Source organism: Podarcis filfolensis, assembly GCF_964270895.1.
Source record: "Podarcis filfolensis genome assembly, chromosome: 1".
Classification (NCBI taxonomy): Eukaryota; Metazoa; Chordata; class Lepidosauria; order Squamata; family Lacertidae; genus Podarcis; species Podarcis filfolensis.
Genome location: NC_139604.1, coordinates 109,258,604 through 109,278,939, shown reverse-complemented (window position 1 = coordinate 109,278,939; position 20,336 = coordinate 109,258,604). Strand labels below are relative to the sequence as shown.

Here is a 20,336-nt window from a genome sequence, read left to right as displayed (position 1 = left end):
CACTGCCCAGTTTTCTAATACATTGCCTAAGTCTGAGTGCTTCACCCCCTGTTCTGTTCTTCCTTGCACGTGAATTCCTCCCCCTTTTAACTTCCAGTCCTAACCATGGTTAGCATTTATTTATTTGTTCATTGTTTAAGAAAATGTCTTTACCACTCAATTGTCAGAAAACCTCTAAGCGGTTTACAAAAAACATAAATAAAAGTTTATTGATAAACAGTTAGGAACAGGTATTTAAAAATATTCAAAAGATCCAGTTCCGTCAGGTGGAAATGTATCAACACCTACCCTGTGATGTTGTGGATGCACCATGTATTTTGTTGGTAAAGCTGGGCTGGCCTACATCTGTCTCGGGAGACAATGGAAGAGTGCGCCTTTGGCAATAAAGTCAAAGCATTGGAGAGTTATATCGCCTGCTGTGGCTGTAGAGACCGATATGGGAGAGACATGTTTTATTGCAGATGGGACAGATGGAAGTGCCTGGTTTGCTACTACAGGTACACCATGGCGTTTCTGCTCTCTGCACTCCTCCCAGCGTCATTCCTCCTCTGGTCACTGTTGTCAATACATTAATAATATATAATAATAATAATTTATTATTTATACCCCGCCCATCTGGCTGGGTTTCCCGACACTCTGGACGGCTTCCAACAGAATATTAAAAACACAATAAAACCTCAAACATTAAAAACTTCCCTAAACAGGACTGCCTTCAGATGTCTTCTAAAAGTCAGATAGTTGTTTATTTCCTTGACATCTGATGGGAAGGCGTTCCACAGGGCGGGCGCCACCACCGAGAAGGCCCTCTGCCTTGTTCCCTGTAACTTCACTTCTTGCAGTGAGGGAACCGCCAGAAGGCCCTCGGAGCTGCACCTCAGCGTCCGGGCTGAACAATGGGGGTGGAGACACTCCTTCAGGTATACTGAGCCGAGGCTGTTTAGGGCTTTAAAGGTCAGCACCACACTTTGAATTGTGCTCAGAAACAGGGAGCCAATGTAGATCTTTCAGGATCGGTGTTACATTACCTGTCTGTCTGTTTCCAGGCATTGCAATCATCTGCAAGGGATTCCCATACGGTGGGGTTAACGTTGCCATCCTTCATGTCACATTTGCGGACAACCTTGTAACACAGAATTATTCTGCCAACAGGCCCGTAGAGCATGTCCTTGGGGATCCTGTCATCTTCTATTCTGTGGATATGAGCAAGCCAGCATAGACATCACTGAGACAGAAGTGTGAACATGCTGGGCATGTGGGCTTGGGAGAGCACATCTTTGTTTGAGACTCTGTCCTGCCATGTGATGCCCAGAATCTTCTTGACACATATTTAATCATGTGTTCAGTGGTGGATTGCTCTGAAAGGCTAGGATCAAGCTCCACAGTTGTACCAGCTTTTACGATCACCTACCATTCTGACTTCTGTGCAGAAGTGATGTCTTGACTTTAAAAATCTGGTTTCAAAGAACACGGAATGCAGTTCTAGATTTCAGCTGGCTTGCTCACTTTTGACCTGGGCTTATTCATCCTTTTCCCTTTCTCCTCTAGTGACGTAAAACATCCATATTACGTTCCCTCGTGGCTCAGCCATTACTTTTGCAGCACAGACCATGTAAAACAGTGCATTTCTTTGTCTTCCTATTCCACTTCCAATTCATTTCATAGAAAGAAATGAGGCTATTATAATTCAATTCATTAACCTTCACAAGTGGCATTTTAGACTTTGAGGCCAACATTGTTCTAGAATTATGACAAGTACCACTGTTGAAGAACTAACTTGTCCACTAAAACTCACTTTTACCTGGGTGACTGCTGCCACTGCGTTTCTCCCCTTCTTCCACCGCCCTCTACTGCTGCCACCCCTGCAGCAGTAGAAGCTTACAGGTTCATACTCCATCCCACAGCTTCTCTCCTTCCTCTTCATTGGGCAGACAAAAAGGTGGGCCTTACTATGGCCACTTACCACTTCTAATAAGTAGGACTGCTGGGTTTTGCTTATTTGAAGAGGTGGGTGGCCCATAGCCAGACAGTGTACTCCCAATTGAAGCGTTTGAGAACCAGGACATTCGCAGGGAAACCAAAATGCTTGTTTACAAAGCTATTGTACTACCAACCTTGCTATATGCTTGCGAAATATGGACCACTTATAAACGTCATCTCCAACTCCTCAAAAGATTCCATCAACAGTGTCTCCCCCCAAAAAATTGCATATCACTTGAGAAAGGAAGACAGGCGAACTAATGCCAGTGTACTGGAAGAAGCAAAGATCACCAGTGTCAAAGCCATGATTCTTCAACATGAACTTTGTTGGACTGGTCATGTCGTTCAGATGCCTGATTATCGTCTTCCAAAGCAACTACTATATTTCAAACTTAAAAATGGAAAATGTAATGCTGGTGGTCAACAAAAGAGGTTTAAAGACTCTCTCAAGGGAAATATTTTTAAAATGTAGTATGAACACCAACAATTGGGAAACACTGGCGTGTGAGCGCTCCAATTGGAGAACAGCCTTTACCAAAGGACTTTGAAGATGCTCAAACGCAGGACGAAACATGTTTTGGAAGGAACGTGTGGCAAACCCTCACCATGATCAACTCCCGCCCAGAAACCTATGTCCCCACTGTGGAAGGACTTGTGGAGCCAGAATTGGCCTCCACAGTCACTTACGGACTTGCTGTTAATATCGTGTTCATGGAAGACAATCTTACTCGACTACGAGTGATCGCCAAAGAAGAAGAAGAAGTTGTTATTGTCAAGGGCTGACAATAAGGCCTTTACATTCCTGCTATTCTGACATGGTATTTGTGAGAGAGATGCACTGCAGAACACACTCTATGATTCCTTATGTTCCAGCCGGGTTCTGCTTATTAGAGGAGGAAGGTAGCTATACCCTGGGGCAGGATGCTGCTTAGTCACACACACACCATCCTGCTGCCCAAGACATGTGCTCCCTCTTGTCTCCCCTCTGTCTGGGCCTGGTTGTTTGTTGCTAACACTGAAGCAGTCTGTATTGTAATATAATTGGTCCTAAGAAACTACCAGAGAATTTAATACATTTTTAGCTTTTCTGCTTCATTTCCAGTGATTTGTGATGTGCCCCCAAATAAGGCATTTTATTTGTGATTTAGTTGGTGCTATGTGTGGCTCTATTCTTTTCTCTGTTTTTTAAATCTTTTAATTACCTCTCTTCCTCTTGCTACTGTGCAGCAGTTCACCCAATGGTGAACAGCAATGCTCTGCATCATTAGGAGACACTCACTGAGGGCTGGGTAGGGATTTGGAATTGATGGTCTCATAGAACCAACATGGCAAATTGTTCCACTGAATCTTGTTTGCCTTGCTGCTATAGCAACAGTCTGAGACCATTATTATTTTTATCCTGTGAAGTTGTTCAGAAGAGCCTGCCTTGCAGATGGCTGTGTTGTCTGCGGTATAATTGCTTTTCAATGAAGCATCTTCATCCTGGAGAAAAAGGAGCAGATGCAAAGCAGAGACTTGAAAGAGAAGGTATAATTGTCAAAAAAGGAGGTATGGTGGAGGAACACTCCCAGTGTATATTGGATCAGCAGAGGAGTGTTGTCTTGCTTGAGAACACTGGGATAAAGCAAGATGTTTCTAGATTTAATTAATCACTTTATCCGAATGAGCACTTACATCCATATGAACCTGCTGACATGGCATTGACATCTTTGAAGGCTCTGCTCTCTGGTCTGTCACTAGAGAAGCTTAGGTTGGCCAGGTACTTCTCAATGGAACATTTCAGTGTTCTTGGCAAATCACAGCTGAAAGTGGTACAACAAATGACTGCTTTCTATACTACTATACCAGTAAGTTTTTGCTGTGGCTGAATGCCAGATCATAGATCAGGCGTAGGCAAACTCGGCCCTCCAGATGTTTTGGGACTACAACTCCCATCATCCCTGACCACTGGTCCTGTGAGCTAGGGATGATGGGAGTTGTAGTCCCAAACATCTGGAGGGCTGAGTTTGCCTGTGCCTGTCATAGATAATCTGAACACTCCCAGTTGCAGAACAGAACAGGGTAGTGTAGTAGTTTGCATTGCAGTTGTTGAGCCCAGTGGTCTATAGCCAGGACTAAAAATCGAGGAGTAACATGTCCCCAATGCCTAAAAGGAAATTAATGTTGTTGTTTGTGGTGTGAAATGGAGAAGGAAGCATGGATTTCCTGTCTACTTCTCACCATGCAGTCCCAAAGTAATTATCAGATCTTGTTCCTGGATATTATGAATTGCTCATTCTTGAATCATGTGGTTCTTTTGCAGGTCAGCTTTGTCCTGAAATCATAGGCTTGGTACTTACTTTTTCCTTTTCATGAACTTCCTCCCTTCCTTATGTGCTCATGTTGTCTATAGGAGAAGGTGAGCGTTGAATGTTGTGAGAGAGGAAACAGTGGCCTCTTGCCTAATTCCGCTTTCTGGATTTCTGTGATGTGACCCCTGGTAATCTGATGAACTTGTGTAGCTTTGTGTGTGCACAAATAAAAGGAAGCCAACAAAATCCCAAGTGACGAATGGAAGATAATAGTCCGATATTGGCTTCTGTTAATTTCCTGCCATTGTGAGTGGCTGCTTTAGTCATTGTGAGACTTTATTATTGAGGTTTGTTTGATTGATGGGCACCCATGTCAGAGAAGGGTCCCAAGTTAAGGCAAGAAGGTTGCCTTTCCTTCAGAGATGAAGGTCAGGGGATGAATAGCTCTCTTGTTATGAGTGTTGCATCATCAACGCACATGTCCTTCACTCTTTTTTGGAGCCTTGAGGTCTGGGCTGAAAATATTTCAGTAAATGTAAATAAGATCCAGTGTTTCTGTTCCCAAGTGTCCCAGGTTCCCAAGGAGGGGAATAATGGGATGCATGCAAGCAGCCTGGTTCCAGGCTCAATTGCTCTATAATCATGCAAACTTACAAGTAGTGGTTCCCAGGCGCTTGGTTTTGCCTGGCAGTAGAGAAAGCAAAATAGAGCCTCTTAACTTACATTATTGCCCAAGTTGCCAGAGTTCTTTTTGGTTCCGTTATCTCAGTGGTTCTTAGACCTCAGCCTGGCCTCTGGAGACTGAGGAAATACCGTATTTTTTGCTCTATAAGACTCACTTTTTCCCTCCTAAAAAGTAAGGGGAAATGTGTGTGTGTGTTATGGAGTGAATGCAGGCTGCCCAGCTATCCCAGAAGCCAGAACAGCAAGAGGGATTGCTGCCTTCACTGCGCAGCGATCCCCCTTGCTGTTCTGGCTTCTGAGATTCAGAATATTTTTTTTCTTGTTTTCCTCCTCCAAAAACTAGGTGCGTCTTGTGGTCTGGTGCGTCTTATAGAGCGAAAAATACGGTACATTTCCCCATCAACCAAGAAAATGTTTGTTTTTGTGTTCTGAGAAAAGGTAATTGTCCCTTCAGTTGAAATATTACATAATAATACATTTCTCCCATGCAACAAAAAAGTTACAGTGATGCATTTTATGCAACAAGTGAGTAAAAACTGTGTGTGTTTGTGTTAAGGCAATGGGAATTTGGAAAGGTCCTCATTTCCAGGGAAGGTTCCTTCATTCTGAAACCATGCTGTTAAGGAAGAAGTAACAGAACGGTGGAATGGACTATAGCTAAGATGTAAAATATACATGTTGCAAAAGGTTTCAGATTCGACCCCTGGCAAGTCCAAGAAGCAGATGAGAAGGTCTTTTGCCTGTGATCTTGGGGAGCAACTGCTAGTCAGTTTAAATAATGCCAAGCTAGATGGATCTGTGGTCTAGCTTGAAACAGATTCATATAATTGTGTCCCGCTTATACCTGTTAAGAAGTATCAAAGTGGTGCAGGGGGGGAAAATGCAAAATACAACAAAACAAAGAATAACATTTTATAATCAATTTCATATCAGTCAAAATAAAGAAGAGGAGCAGAACAGAAACAACAGCAGAGCAAATCTCAGTAAAAACTACAATTACAGCTGCAGGACTGCACTGGCTGCCAATTAGTTTTCGGCCCAATTCAAAGTGCTGTTTTTGACTTATAAAGCCTTAAATGGCTCAGGGCCGCAGTACCTCAAGGACCACCTCTCTCCATATGAGCCTACCCAGACCCTTCTTCATGTGCCTCCTCTATGTGAGGTCCAGAGGGTGGCAACATGAAAACGGGCCTTTTCTGCAACGGCTCCCACCTGTTTGTGGTTTGAGGTTTGGCTAGTGCCTTCATTATACACATTTAGGCACCAGGTGAAAATGTTCCTCTTCAACCAGGCCTTTGGCTGATTTGACATACAATGCCCTTTTAAATGTGTTGTGGGAGGGGAGATTATTGGTTTGGTTTGGTTTGGTTTGGTTTGGTTATTATTTTTATCATGTTTTTTGTGGTTTTTATATTGTAATTTTATGCTGTGAACCGTCCTGAGATCTACAGATGAAGGGTGGTATACAGTTTTTAAAAAATTATTTATTTATTTATAAGTCAGCTAGAAAAGCAGTGTTTTGCATGCTGGTTAAATTTCCACTGCAGGGAGTTCCAGGCCCCTAGCAAGGCTACCAAGAAGACCATGTCTCTCCTGTGACAGAGAGCAAGGGCTTTGTAACTGATCTGAACGGCTAGGAAGGTTTATATAGAAGCAGACTCTGAGATAACCGGATCCAAAGCTGCTTAGAGGCAGATCCTAGGGCAGAGATGGGGAAACTATGGTCCTACAGGTGTTATACAGTGGTACCTCGGGTTACAGACGCTTCAGGTTACAGACTCCGCTAACCCAGAAATAGTACCTTGGGTTAAGAACTTTGCTTCAGGATAAGAACAGAAATCACGAGGCGGTGGCATGGTGCCAGTGGGAGGCCCCATTAGCTAAAGTGGTGCTTCAGGTTAAGAACAGTTTCAGGTTAAGAACGGACCTCCAGAACAAATTAAGTTCTTAACCCGTGGTACCACTGTACTCCCAATTCCCATTAGCCCCCCCCCCCCCAACCAGCACAACAGAGATGATGGGAGATGGAGTCCCACAACATTTGCAAGGCCACAGGTTCCCCATCTGTCCTAGGGGAACCTGCGTGTGTGTTTATGTACTGTTCCAGAAACTTGAGGGCTACTGTGGGTGAGAAGTCAGGAGGGCAGGGGCTGGAATCAGTGGTTGATCAATAAAACTTCTGTTCTCAAAATGAATCACTATAATCTCCGAGAAATAGTCTGCTTCTGGATGAACTGCAGGAGCTGGCCACGAGCCCTGCATAACAACTGAGGAGGAAGCCCCTGGCATACACATGCCTAATTCTGTGTTAAATGTGGGCTGGAGCCTAAAAGAAGATGCTGCTGGTGAAAAGCCTGAAGCTACGATGGTGGGAAGCAATTCCAGTATGTTTGTTCTAAATGACGTTCCACCCATGTTACCTGGCACAGGCTCAAAGCAGTGCGAAAGCTTCCCAGAGCAGAAGCAGATGGTTTCTGAACAGGTCTTCTTTCCCACTGTAAAGAAGACTTGGAAGGTCAGTCCTGCCCTGAGTCAGTTTGTTAAAATTGCCAGACTGTGCCAGAATTTTGTCTACGCTACAGCTGTCATTGGTAAATCTTCTGGTGAGATGTTGTTGTTTGGCTTTTGGACTGTGACCCAGGAAAGAAGGAGAGAACACAATGTGACAGGGATGGTTGCTTTCCAGTGGAGAGAGAAGCAACCATGAGGACTTCTTTCTTAGGTAGAACCATTATGCTTCTGTGAATATTAGCCTTAGGTGAGGTTCAAATCAGAGAGGAAGCTCATTACAGGGCTACAGGGCTACCTGAGTACAGTGGTACCTCAGGTTAAGTACTTAATTCGTTCCGGAAGTCCGTACTTAACCTGAAACTGTTCTTAACCTGAAGCACCACTTTAGCTAATGGGGCCTCCTGCTGCCGCCGCGCCGCTGGAGCACGATTTCTGTTCTCATCCTGAAGCAAAGTTCTTAACCTGAAGCACTATTTCTGGGTTAGCGGAGTCTGTAGCCTGAAGCTTATGTAACCTGAAGCATATGTAACCCGAAGTACCACTGTATGTAGAACTACAACTGTAACTATATCATAGAATCTGAAGAGTTGGAAGGGACCCAACGGTCATCTAGTCCAACCCCTTCAATGCAGGAATCCTAGCTATATCCAGTCCCAGAAAGAAAGAAAAAACACTGGGTAGAGAAGAGGTAAGGGTGGAGAAGCAGTGGAGAGATGCCCCAAATTGACCCCAAAGTAGCTTTACCCTCCCGGGGATTTAGATATGCATTTGACATCATACAGTAGATCAGGGTCAGCAACCTTTTTCAGCCATGGGCTGGTCCACCGTCCCTCAGACCACGTGGTGGGCTGGACTATATATATATTTTTTGGGGGGGATGAACAAATTCCTATGCCCCACAAATAACCCAGAGATGCATTTTAAATAAAAGCACACGTTCTACTCATGTAAAAACACGCTGATTCCCGGACTGTCTGTGGGCTGGATTGAGAAGGTGATTGGGCCGCATCTGGCCCACAGGCCTTAGGTTGCCTACCCCTGTCATAGATGCACATTTGAAACCTTCACATGGGGAAAAGCTGCTGGCGAAGCAGTTTGGTGCAGGGAACTGGTAAACGAGAAAAGAGTCCAGTTCCTTCACGTTTCTGCTCTCAATCATTCCTTCCCAAGCAGCTTTTTCCAACCATGGGGTCAGGGCTCTATTGCACAGATATGTGGAGTCGAAGCACTTAAGATGATTTTCCCCTACTACAACTGCTTTTATGGAACATTTTCTGATTCTCTTCTGTGGTGTCTTCATTATACTCTTTCTTCTTATAGACCCCATCAAACCCTAAGTAATTTCTCTGACATTTGGCTGTAAATTTTTCATACATCCACACCATGCTTGTAAACACCACTGTTCTCATTATATGGAATAATGAGTTATATTTGTCCTGCTCTGGGTTATTATAGTGTGTAGCCGCTAGTTCAGCTACTTCTTAATTTATGGGCAATATAAAGCAAACAAAAATGAAATTGAATTATCTCTCTATCTGAACAAAATGTCCATGGTGATAGCTTTAAAGTTTATTACTGCAAGGAAGAATGGACATAATTTATGGCCATAAATTATATGCTAGTCTGTTCTGCCTAGCATTTTAAGATTGTTGTTCATATTCAAGGCAGCTGTGCCCAGCTCAGCTAGGCAGCAACCTTGCAATAACTTGACAAGTGGGAAATGATAAAAATGCTGCCTCCACTTATCTATATTAATCTCTTCTTCTTCTTCTTTGGCGATCACTCATAGCTGAGTAAGATTGTCTTCCATAAACATGGTTTTAACAAAGAGTCCGTAAGTGACTGTGGAGGCCAGTTCTGGATCCACACGTCCTTCCACAGTGGGGACATAGGTTTCCGGGCAGGAGTTGATCAAGGTGAGGGTTTGACAAATGTGCCTTCCTCTTAGCAGAACAGAGCCTTACTGCGAAGACTGTTTAATCTCATACCCAGCAACTTGCACCAGTTGATGCAAGGATCACCTAGGCTGCTGAAAGCTTATGGAGAGGGGAAAAACACAACGAATTTTCTGTTTTGTGGTGACTTTTATTCTTCAGCTCCTTGCATGGCAGTGATCCCTTTTGTTCTTGTGCCTGAGGCTTGTGAGCAGTTTGCCACATATCAGGACCATGGGTTTAAAGTGTCAGGTTGACCACTGGCCAGAAAAAGCGTTGAACCATTCACACAAGAGTGACATGGAGTATTAGGCCATATATAGTATGGCTACCCTTTGCTCCTACTCTGTTACAGTGGCTTTCCATCATAGAACTCAAATGGTTTCTTTTATAAGGAGGGTATTCGCTCCCTTTGAGTCTTTTAACTGATATTCCTCAACCACTTATCGCTCTGTCCTCTGTTGGTTTGCATATGTAGAAACATAGGAGGAAGATGCCTTATACCTAGTCAGTTTCTAGTTCTACACCAGGGATGTAAGAAGACTTTGTTTTCTATTCCACCCTGTTTCTTTGCATACAGTAGTGTTTCCATTCTGCTGCAGTTCATCCTCTGCCAAAAGGTACGTTATTCATCTTGCTGTCTACTGTGGCAAAATTGCATAACTTGCTATGTGAATTACATTGCCATTGTGTTATTCCACCCCATTCATGTCAATACAGAGGAAATACAGTGCAAAGCAGGGGGTGTCATAATCAGATGCATATTGCTTGTGTACTGAAAGCAATAACAACATCGCAGGCCAACCATATTTGCTTAGGGAGGGAGGAGCAGCCACTGGACACCACATCATTCCTCACAGTGCTTCTCCACCCCAGGAGTCAACCAGCCATGCTGCTCTTGGCTTGACTGAGCTCTCCTCAGTCTTGTGTCTTCACCTACAAGGGGTGTGTCAGAGAGACAGAGACAGAGACTGCAATATTAAGTGAAAGGAATAGTGATATTCTTGCCACATGCAGACAGGCCAGTGGCTATTTGTCACAGGCAGCCAGGCCACTGACCATCTTGCCTGTGAGTCCTGGAAGACCTGCTTCCTTTCTTGTAAGCCTTTTTCCACCTGGCCTGGGAAGGCAGGGCCCTGACTGACTTGTCTGGCTGTTAGACTCTTGGGCTGTGGTATTATTTAAGGGGATTTTTTGGTGGGGGTTGCCACTGTTATTTATATTTTTTATATCTTTATTTTAGATCTTTCTATGATTTATGTGGAAATTGTTTCAATTTGGTGGTGTATTTTTTGATCTTTTATATATTGTTTATGATGATTTCTGTTCTGTTTGTAATTATTCCCCCTCCCCCGCCCCGTGTTGTAAGTTGCCTTGAGCCTAGTTTTAACTATAGAAAAGCAACATGCAAATAAAATGGTGTATGTATTTACAAACAGTGCCGGATTTACTTATAAGCTAAAAAAGCTTAGGGCCCCACTCTCTAGGGGGCCCCAAAAAAATTTAAAGGAAAAAAAAACCTGGATCTACATTTCCAAAATATAAGATAAAAAACAAATAAAACCTACATACAGTTAGAGCTTAATAATTATTTCACTATTAATATACTTCTTAATTGTATTTCACTACAGTATTAACATGCTTCTTAATTGTATTTCAGTTCAACAAATCCTTTGATAAAATACATATTTTGCTATGTGCTAATGGCTGTAGATACCTATGAGGTCCGTAAATTACCATATAGCATATATTCAACCCAAAAAACAGTGACAATTTATTGTTACAGAAAGCTTCAAAAATGACACTATGTAAATTGTCTACTTCCTTCTCATCTTGTGCAGGGATTTTGTTTGTCATATTCAGCAGATAGAAGATACAGTTCTGCATTAACATTTGATCCTTAGGAAATACCCTGGGCACCAGAAGCAGGAAACCGGTGTTACTATTTTTGAGTTCAAGAGAAAACCAATGAGAACTGCTCTGGGCAATGTTGTGAAAGCATGTTTTGAAAATAGAAATGGCTGCTGTCCTGTCCCCCGTCCCCCCAATCTTTCCTGTCGTGTGAAATTCTGAAGAAGTTATAAATCTATCCACATATATTATATTCTTAGATATGGCTAAATCCCAGCTTTGAGTGTCATTCACCATTTATGAAATTAACCTTGCTGTGGCTCCTGCAACCCGTATACCAACCAATCGCCAAAAGTACTGATAAGGAACCCTCTCTTGCTTTGGAACTGCTGATTTTGGCTGATCTGGCAAACCTGCTATCAGTTTATCAGCAAAACAGGTCAGCAAAGGCAAGTTTCTTTACAGCTTTTTCCTGTACAAAAGCTCGTATTGTCTCTGATCTCCTTGTAGTTGGCCTGCAGAAATCACCTGGCTAAGACTTGAACTGGAACTCCCTGTCTGTTATTTTAGCCACCAGAATGTCATAATAACAAAATAGTCACTGTGTAAACATATTGGAGTTGTACTGGAGAGCTGGGACTCAGCTATTTTAGTCAAAAAACAATGATTTGAATGTGTTATTATAAACATGCAACACCAGTTGGCGCCAGAGAGCAGAAAATTTTTTGTACGTGATTTTCCATAGGTTTCCCCTCCTTTTGTTACAACTATCTAATTTCTGACTTATTTATAGTGTGTGTTTTTTCCTGCATGTAGATAGAATCCCTGATAGAACAAATCAATCTTATATTGACCATACTTTCCTTGGTCCTATTTTAAAGCAAACATGTTCTGTGTTTTCAGAAGCAGAACAAGAGAGAGTTATGTCTGAACGTGCTGTGGCTTCCGTCCTTTAATACCTGGTGGATATCTTCTGTGTTGTGCTTTTTTCCTTTCCTTTCAAGACTTTGTACCTGCCATTCCACTACCTGAAAGTATGAACTCCAACCAGTGACTAGAAATAACAACAGATGAATCCTCCATATACAAACTCCAGTTGCACCTTATGATGCATTATCTCCCCTGTCCAGCTATCTGATATTAGCAGCTTGTTAATGGTCTTAATGGCAGCAATGAAACTCCTGTATGTAGCCATCTCAGATAGGAATATGTGAGGAGGCAGATATTAAGCTGTGTGCAGATATGAGCCAGGTCTGAGGTCCTAGCAGGCTGGTAGCTTGTCCTTTCAGCATGTTTGTGTCTGCTGAATGGAAGGAGACTTTGAATTTCAAGAGCTCAGTCAAGTAATGAATTGGGTTCTACCTTATGGAAGCTTCTGCCCCAATGAATCTGTTAGTCTCTTATATGCCACAAGATTCTTTTTGTCTCTTATTAGTGCACTAGCTTAAGGCTGAACAAGATGGGTAAAGACTGGAACCTTGGGAGTAGGGGAGCTTTGGTCTCAATCCAGGTCAGGCCTCCCTCACCTGCTCTTCGTATTGTGGGGGGCATAGTCTCCCCTTCATTCAAGAGGAAACTTTTATTTAACATAATAGCAGACACATGGTGCCTGAGGCTGTTTGGAACCACACCAGGAGACAAAGAGTTAAAGCCCCTATTCCACAGACACAAGAGGGTCCCAATCCAGGATGTTTTCTTATGTCATAAATGGCAAATGAAGACTCAGGGGCCCAAATGTGTCCCTCCAGGGGGATCTGGCCAAGCCACACACCTCACCAGTCCTGCTTTGAACCCCTCTAGATAATTTTTGTCCAGCTGGAATGTGTCCTTGAACTCTTGATAGTGCTTTTTATTTGTCTTTTACAAAGGTAAAAAAATTACATTCATTGCTCTGTGCACTTTTTCCTCTGGCACCACCAAACAAAGTCATGTGGCCCCAGGAAGGAAGAAGGGAATATGGTCCTTGGGATGAGAAATGTTCCTCATCCTTGCCTTTATGTCCTTGTGGGCTCCTTGTAGCTCACACTGGGAGACAGAATACTGAACCAGGCGGACGTTTGGTCTGATCTAGCAGTACTCTTATTATGTTATTGTGCAGCATCTGAGATCCCCTTCTTTCCCTGGTGCTTCGGGATTTAACTTGTAGCTGCATTCTAGCCTATGTGACTTAAAGGTAACTGTGTGCTTTGACTGGGACAGGGAACATCCGACTGCATGTCCCGTTGGAGTGTTGTGGGTATCAAGGAGTTAACACTCTGTGTTCAGTAGAAATGTTGACTCAGCATCATGTGATGAGTCAGCATCAGGAAACCAAGATATGGGGAGTTGCCTAATTGGTCTGTAGCCAACTGGTATAAAAAGGTATGGTTGTCTGTCACACACACACACACACACACACACACGCACACGCACACACGCAGGGGCTTCTCCCCTGTGTGCAATCCCACCAATGTATGCTGATTCCTGGATGTAAGAAGACTGCTTTATGATGACGCAAGACTGCAACTGGAATAGAGTGGCTGGGAAACCCAGCCAGATGGGTGGGGTATTATTATTATTATTATTATTATTATTATTATTATTATTAAGCACTACTTAAAATACGGCTTGGCTCCTGAGTGCTTCATGTGGGGGCATCCTTATATTGCAACATGTATCTGCTGTATAACGTGATGGGTGGCCTTGAGCAAAAGCGCTTTCTCTCAGCCTAATTTCTACCTCACCAGTTGTGGCGAGAATAAATTGCTTCCCTGAGCAGGGCAGGGTGCGTGCAACAATGGAACAGTCTTCCCATGGAGCCTTGGAATGCAAGACCAAATTCCAAAAATATTTCCCTGTCAAGCCAAATTACCTGAGCATGGGAAAAGAGCTAAAATATGGCACATCCCATATTCTCTCGCGTTGTTGGATTTCCTCGGTCAGGGTGTATGTGTGTGGACCCAAAGGTTCCCTATGGTGGCTTACCTAAATTATTAAAATGTAATGTTCCAGGGCCTCACTTACCCAATTGGACATTTACGTGGAACCTCAGGTCTGTATATGTTTGCACATGAGGCCCCTGCTTTCCCCTCTCTTGGCCCTGGAGATGGGAGGCATAAAAGACCTCCTGTGACAGCGGGTTGAAGGGCCACGAGTGCAGCTGCAGCTTTAGCTAACACAGTGGGGAAAGAGCCTGCAGAACCACTCAGGAGCCTTGTGTGAGGGCAGGCTACAAGTACGAACCAGCCGCAAATAGAATAAAGTGTCTGCACATGTTTTCAGCTTGCTACTTCAGTTATTATTGCTAATCTTCACCCTGTATGAATAATCAAAAGCTTTGCCGCCCTCAAGTTCTGTGAATATTGAGTTGGAGGTCATTTAGACGCTAATTAAAATAGTTCTCTTGCCAGCACCGTGTAGATAAAGAGGTTGGGGAACCAAGTTTTCTACTAGCTCTGGGTTCTTTTATCAGTTTTCTTCAGCCCCTCCCCACCACCTTCCAAGTCAGCTTTCTACCCAAGCAGCCTACAGTATCGTTGAAAGCGCTTCTGCTGGATGATGAGCTGCATTTACTGAAGTCCTTGTGTAGTTAGGAAATGCACTCTTTTCCAAGCAGAGTGCTCTTCCCCACCCACACCGTGTTCTGTTCAAGGTCACAGATATAGTTGGCAAGGCTGCTATATTCTTCTTTTTGCTGTTGAAAAATACTACAAAGCTGTAGTACAGTGGTACCTCGGGTTAAGCGCTTAATTTGTTCCGGAGGTCTGTTCTTAAACTGAAATTGTTCTTAACCTGAAGCACCACTTTACCCAATGGGGCCTCCTGCTGCTGTTGCGCCGCCGGAGCACGATTTCTGTTCTTATCCTGAAGCAAAGTTCTTAACCCAAGGTACTATTTCTGGGCTAGCGGAGTCTGTAACCAGAAGCGTATGTAACCTGAAACATATATAACCCGAGGTACCACTGTATTCATTTTATGCCTTCAGTAGCTATTAGCTGTGGATTGGGGGCAGGTATTCTAAGAAAATAGTTCATGGCTTTGTTTGTTTTAGTTTTGATTTACAGAACTTTAACATTACAAATAGGAATTATTGAAAACCCTCATCAGGGAAGACTAAAAGGATGATCTAGTGTCATGTTACAGTGGTGCCCTCAGGGAGGTTGAGCATAGGCCCAGGTTCAAAATGTAATCTAGAGGTGAGGTCAAGCAACAGGTGAATACCAAAAGGAATTAGGCAGGTACAGCATAAGCTCAGGTCCAAGGAGCCAGAGACCTGTGTTATTTTCAGCAACTGGAAGGTTCAAAAGGAAGGCCTGATATCAAATCAAATCATTGGGTGTCCAATGCAGAGCACAAAAACTGGCAAAGCACAGAGAAGGAGTGTTCATTTGCAATATGGGCATTGCACTTTGATCTTCTGTTTCTCTCAACTTTCCATTGTACTCTCTGAGGACATTTCATACATGCCTGTAGGATCCTGCAAGCATGCTCCTGAGTAAGAGGAAGATGTGGAGCATGGCATCTCTGGGAAATATTTTAGGCTTTTTTAGCTATATAGACTGTGCAAATGCAACATAGTAGGCTTCTGTGAAAATCTCGCTGGGTACACTTTTGAGATCTACCAATTAATTGGTGTCGTGGTGGTCGTGGGGTAAATGTTTTGCAGTAAGTGTATAATTTTGGAAGAGGTCTCTTAGGTTTGTCTGGCTTTATGGCACCACCTTCTGGACATACTGTTAAATAATTCTGGCTCAACAAGGTTCATAGTTCTGAAGGTGGCATGACAACAAGAGCCCTTATTCATGCATTACCTGGCAATATGTTTGCCATCTTTAAAAGTCAGAGCTGCATGGCAAATGCAAACAGTAATCATACGGCTTGCCTGGGCGTATGAGATGAGATGCTTCTCGCATAGGAACTAACCACACAATCCAGGTTCTCAGTGTGGTTTTCATAGTCATGGGGAGTAAAACCTGCATTATACCATTTAGGTTCCCAATTCCTTTAACCCTTCACTGACCATTTATAGAGGTGTTTAACAGCGACGTGTTTAGTAGTCAAGAACAGAGTTTATGACAGTTTGTATTTCATTTATTGAAATATATTTTATCTCAAATCTGTTTCATAAATTAATGGTGGAAGTTTGGCTTCCTCATCTGTTGTTATTCTCTCCTCCACAGAACATGACAAGCTGTCAAGGATTGTGCATAGGCTAGAGACAGATTTATGTGGTTGATGAAAGCACTTGTAAATGCAAATGAGCAAGCAACAGTTTTATTATTATTTGTAAAAGTCTGTGCAGTAGAATTACATTTTCTGGCTCCGTGAATCTGACCAGCAGTTACAAGCAAAATCTGAACAGAAAGCAGAATCAGAATGTCTAGCTCCATATGAACTTTTGCGAAGGAGGTTGCTTATTTCTGTAAGTGGTTTCCCGCTTCTAAAGGAGACAAAAGCAGTTTGTCTAGCATGATGTCCCCAACCCAAAAAAAACTTGCTATTGTACTTGCATTGTGTTTGTGATTATGACATTCATTGGTCTGTATGCAATGTAATGCTAAAGTGAAGGTTCTGTTAGCACAATGGAACATGCTCCCGCGTGTGACCTCTAAATCTGCCCTCCGCAACTCTCCAGAGTAGTAGTAGTAGTAGTAGTAGTAGTAGTAGTAGTAGTAGTAGTAGTAATAAAAATTTTATTTATTTATAACCCACCCATTTGGCTGGGTTTCCCCAGCCACTTTGGGCAGCTTCCAGCAGAATATTAAAATACAATGATTCATCAGATATTAAAAGCTTCCCTAAACAGGGCTGCTTAGTAAATTTAGAGATGGTGTGGGATGCACATGGGTGGAGGAGAAGAGGAAATACTGTTGTGCTAGTGCTAATCCTTGTGCTAGCACAGCTATTTAGTTGCATACCGCCCATTGTAGACATGATGAAACATACTATGATGCCTAGAACTTGCATCCTAGGATTGACACTTCTTCTCATTTCTCCATATAGACAATTCCTCATCCCTTCTCGAAGATGAAGAGCTAGGCATGGAGGCCACCAGCTGGCAGCTGAATAGCACATCTGTAAACGGCCATAGTGAAACCCCAACAACAGCTCGTTTCCCCAGCTGGGTGACTTTTGATGACAATGAAGTCAGCTGCAATTCTCCATCCACTTTATCCCCCGTAAAAGCAGATTCCCCACCATTAGTAGCAACTGCAGCAGCAGCAGTCACAACAACACAGATCACAGATGTGAACTCTCTTACCCTCTCCTCATCCTTTAAGAAAAGGGAACGCCCCAGAAGTGCATTGGCAGACCTCCCTAAAATTCAGAAACTAGACCTTTCCTCAATAACCAGCTTGCCTTCGTTTAGTGGGACACCCCCTTGGAGTGCTACTAACCCTTTCCTTGACGAATCCCTGAGGGATGTTCAGCCTTCTCCTATCAACCCGTTCAGCTCTTTCTTTGAAGAACGGGACAGGCATTCTCAAACCTCTCCCATTTCTGGCAGAAACCAGAGAGACTCCCTCATTATCCTCCACCAGGAGCCTGACTGCATCAGCTTTAATGAGCCAAGTAAACACCTCAGGCACAGAGATGCTGTCGAGCAGCTCAAGCAACTCCAGATCGGGGATCCAGATCAGCTGAGCAGTCCTACTCTGCCCGACGATGACCCCACAGTGCCAACTGAGCTATACAGCACTGTGTCCTTTCTGGGGCCACCTCCACGAAAAGATGGCTGGCCAATGATGCTGAGGATACCAGAAAAGAAGAACATCATGTCATCTAGACACTGGGGGCCAATCTACGTCAAGCTGACCGAGAGCAGGTACTTGCAGCTCTTTTACGAGAAGGGATTGGAAAAGCCTTTCAAGGAATTCAAGCTTGACATCAGCCATGAAATTTCAGAACCCAAACTCCAGAACTATGATGAGAATGGGAGGATACACAGTGTGAGGATAGATCGCATCACCTACAAGGAAAAGAGGAAGTACCAGCCAAAGCCTGCTGTCTCTCACATAGCGGAGAGGGAGCAGGTTATCAAGCTGGGTACCACCAGCTATGAAGACTTCCTCAGCTTCATCAGGGCGGTCCAGGATACACTAATGGATTTGCCTGCCTCGTCGACAGACCTGAGCACAGTGGGATTGAACTACCAAGAGGAGGAAATCACTGTGGATGTAAAGGACGAGTTCTATGGCACCTTGGCCAAAAGAGACAATAGGATTTTGCAGCACAATGTGTTGACCCGAGTGCACGTTCTCACTTTCCTTTCTGGCCTGGCGGAATGCAGGCTGGGTCTCAACGATGTCCTTGTCAAAGGGAATGAAATCGTCTCGCGGCAGGACATCATGCCCACGACCACCACCAAATGGATTAAGCTGTACGATTGCCAGTTCCACTCCTGCGTGGAGGAGGAGGCGTTCGCCAGCGCCCGCGTCATTCAGTTTAACCCCTTGGACGCCTGCAGGTTTGAACTGATGCGCTTCAGAAGCGTGTTTTCCGAGAAGACGTTGCCTTTCACCTTGAGGGTTGCAGCTAGCATCAACGGCGCCGAGGTGGAGCTCCAGAGCTGGCTGATGATGTCTCCGGGGTTCTCCTCCAACAGAGACCCTCTCACTCAGGTCCCCTGTGAAAATGTGATGGTCCGCTACCCAGTGCCACAGGAGTGGGTGAAAAACTTCCGCAGAGATAGTGTCCTCGGGGAAAAGTCTTTGAAAGCAAAGGTGAACAAAAGCGCCAGCTTTGGATCCACCAGTGTGTCTGGTTCTGAGCCAGTAATGAGAGTAACACTAGGAACTGCCAAATATGAGCATGCCTTTAATTCCATCGTGTGGAGGATAAATCGGCTGCCCGACAAAAACTCTGGTGGGTACTCGTGCTTCAACTGGGTAATAATACTGGGAAAAGTTGTATTTTGGGTGCTGGGTCATATTGGAGTAACGTGCAACATTAATGGATCAAACAGTGTTCTGTCAGAAGGTGCAAACAGAATGCCTGCATAAAGCAAAGTAATTACATTTTTTGAAGATATGAAAATTTGCAACAGTAATAGTAGTAATTAAACAGAGCGGTACTTGATTGTATTGAACTTCACTTCTCATGGTTCTTAATTGCTTCCCCTTTTTTTCGTTTTGCTTTTCTTCCCACCATCCCCCAAAATCTGGCTCTGCTTACCCCAAGAGTTTACAGGAGTCCCCTCAAAGAGCAACAACTCCCAACACCCTTAAGGAACTGTAGCTCCCAGAATTCTTTGGGGGAAGCAAAGACTGTTAAAGTGGTCAAAGAGTGCTTTAAATGTATGCTGTATAAGGTGATACAGGAAAAACTTTGTTGGAGAAGTTTGTTTGAGAACCCTTTGCAAGAAAAACTTAGCAGCGTATGCACAGGATCTAGTTAAGCTGCCCAGATACTTGTTTAGGTAAAAATATCAAAAATGAGAAGGCAGGATGGACCCCACTATCCTTCTCTTCTTTTCTCAGTATTTCATTTTTCTCCACATCCCATTTACCATTCAAAGCCTAGTCTCGCTGTCCTCCAACTCCTTTCTTTCTCCCTTCTATCACAAGCTGTGGCAAAAAACAAAAGCCCTATTATATGAAAATGTATTTTTTAAACATTTTATACCTCACATTTCAACATAAAAGCTTCAAGGCAACTTGGCAAGCATGAACCGAAACATCCAGTGAGAAATTAAGAAACTATATACCAGACACAGCAATAAAAACCCATTCAGCAGAGGTTAAAAAGACTGAAAGGAGAAACATCCAATAATCAAAATGACAATAAAAGCATTAAAAAACCCAAAAAAAACCTCGATCAAAAGGAATCTGAATAACAGGTGTTAGAATCCAGGGACCGTATGTCCTGGACAAGGTAAGAATTGCATCAATGGCTGGTTTGTTTGCTTTTCTCTGCTTTGAAATGGGACTGGGGCGGGGCGAGAGGACAACAGACCAAAACTGACATTCTGCATATGTTGGGGAAAAAGGATTTCCTCACAACTTCTATCTAGGAGGGCTAGAGACTTCCTTTTGAAAGAAAGAAAGGAAGGAAGGAAGGAAGGAAGAAAGGAAGGAAGGAAGGAAGGAAGAAAGGAAGGAAGGAAGGA

The 20,336-nt window shown here is 43.5% G+C and overlaps 1 protein-coding gene across 6 annotated transcripts in view; it reads left to right on the top strand.

Annotated features, from left to right (window-relative positions):
- The window catches only part of STON2 (stonin 2), a 67,162-nt gene that overhangs the window by 37,925 nt on the left and 8,901 nt on the right, over positions 1-20,336 (top strand). For 5 of the 6 annotated variants that reach the window (XR_014547735.1, XR_014547736.1, XR_014547737.1 and 2 more), the window contains one exon: positions 17,231-19,093. Coding sequence is in view for 3 of the 6 variants with exons in the window: in XM_083612111.1 (XP_083468237.1) it covers positions 17,231-19,093 (1,863 nt within the window). In the remaining 3 variants the exon portion in view is untranslated. Of the gene's footprint in view, positions 1-10,322; positions 10,467-17,230; positions 19,094-20,336 lie in introns of those variants that run through there. The other variant, XM_083612113.1, reaches the window with a different exon arrangement.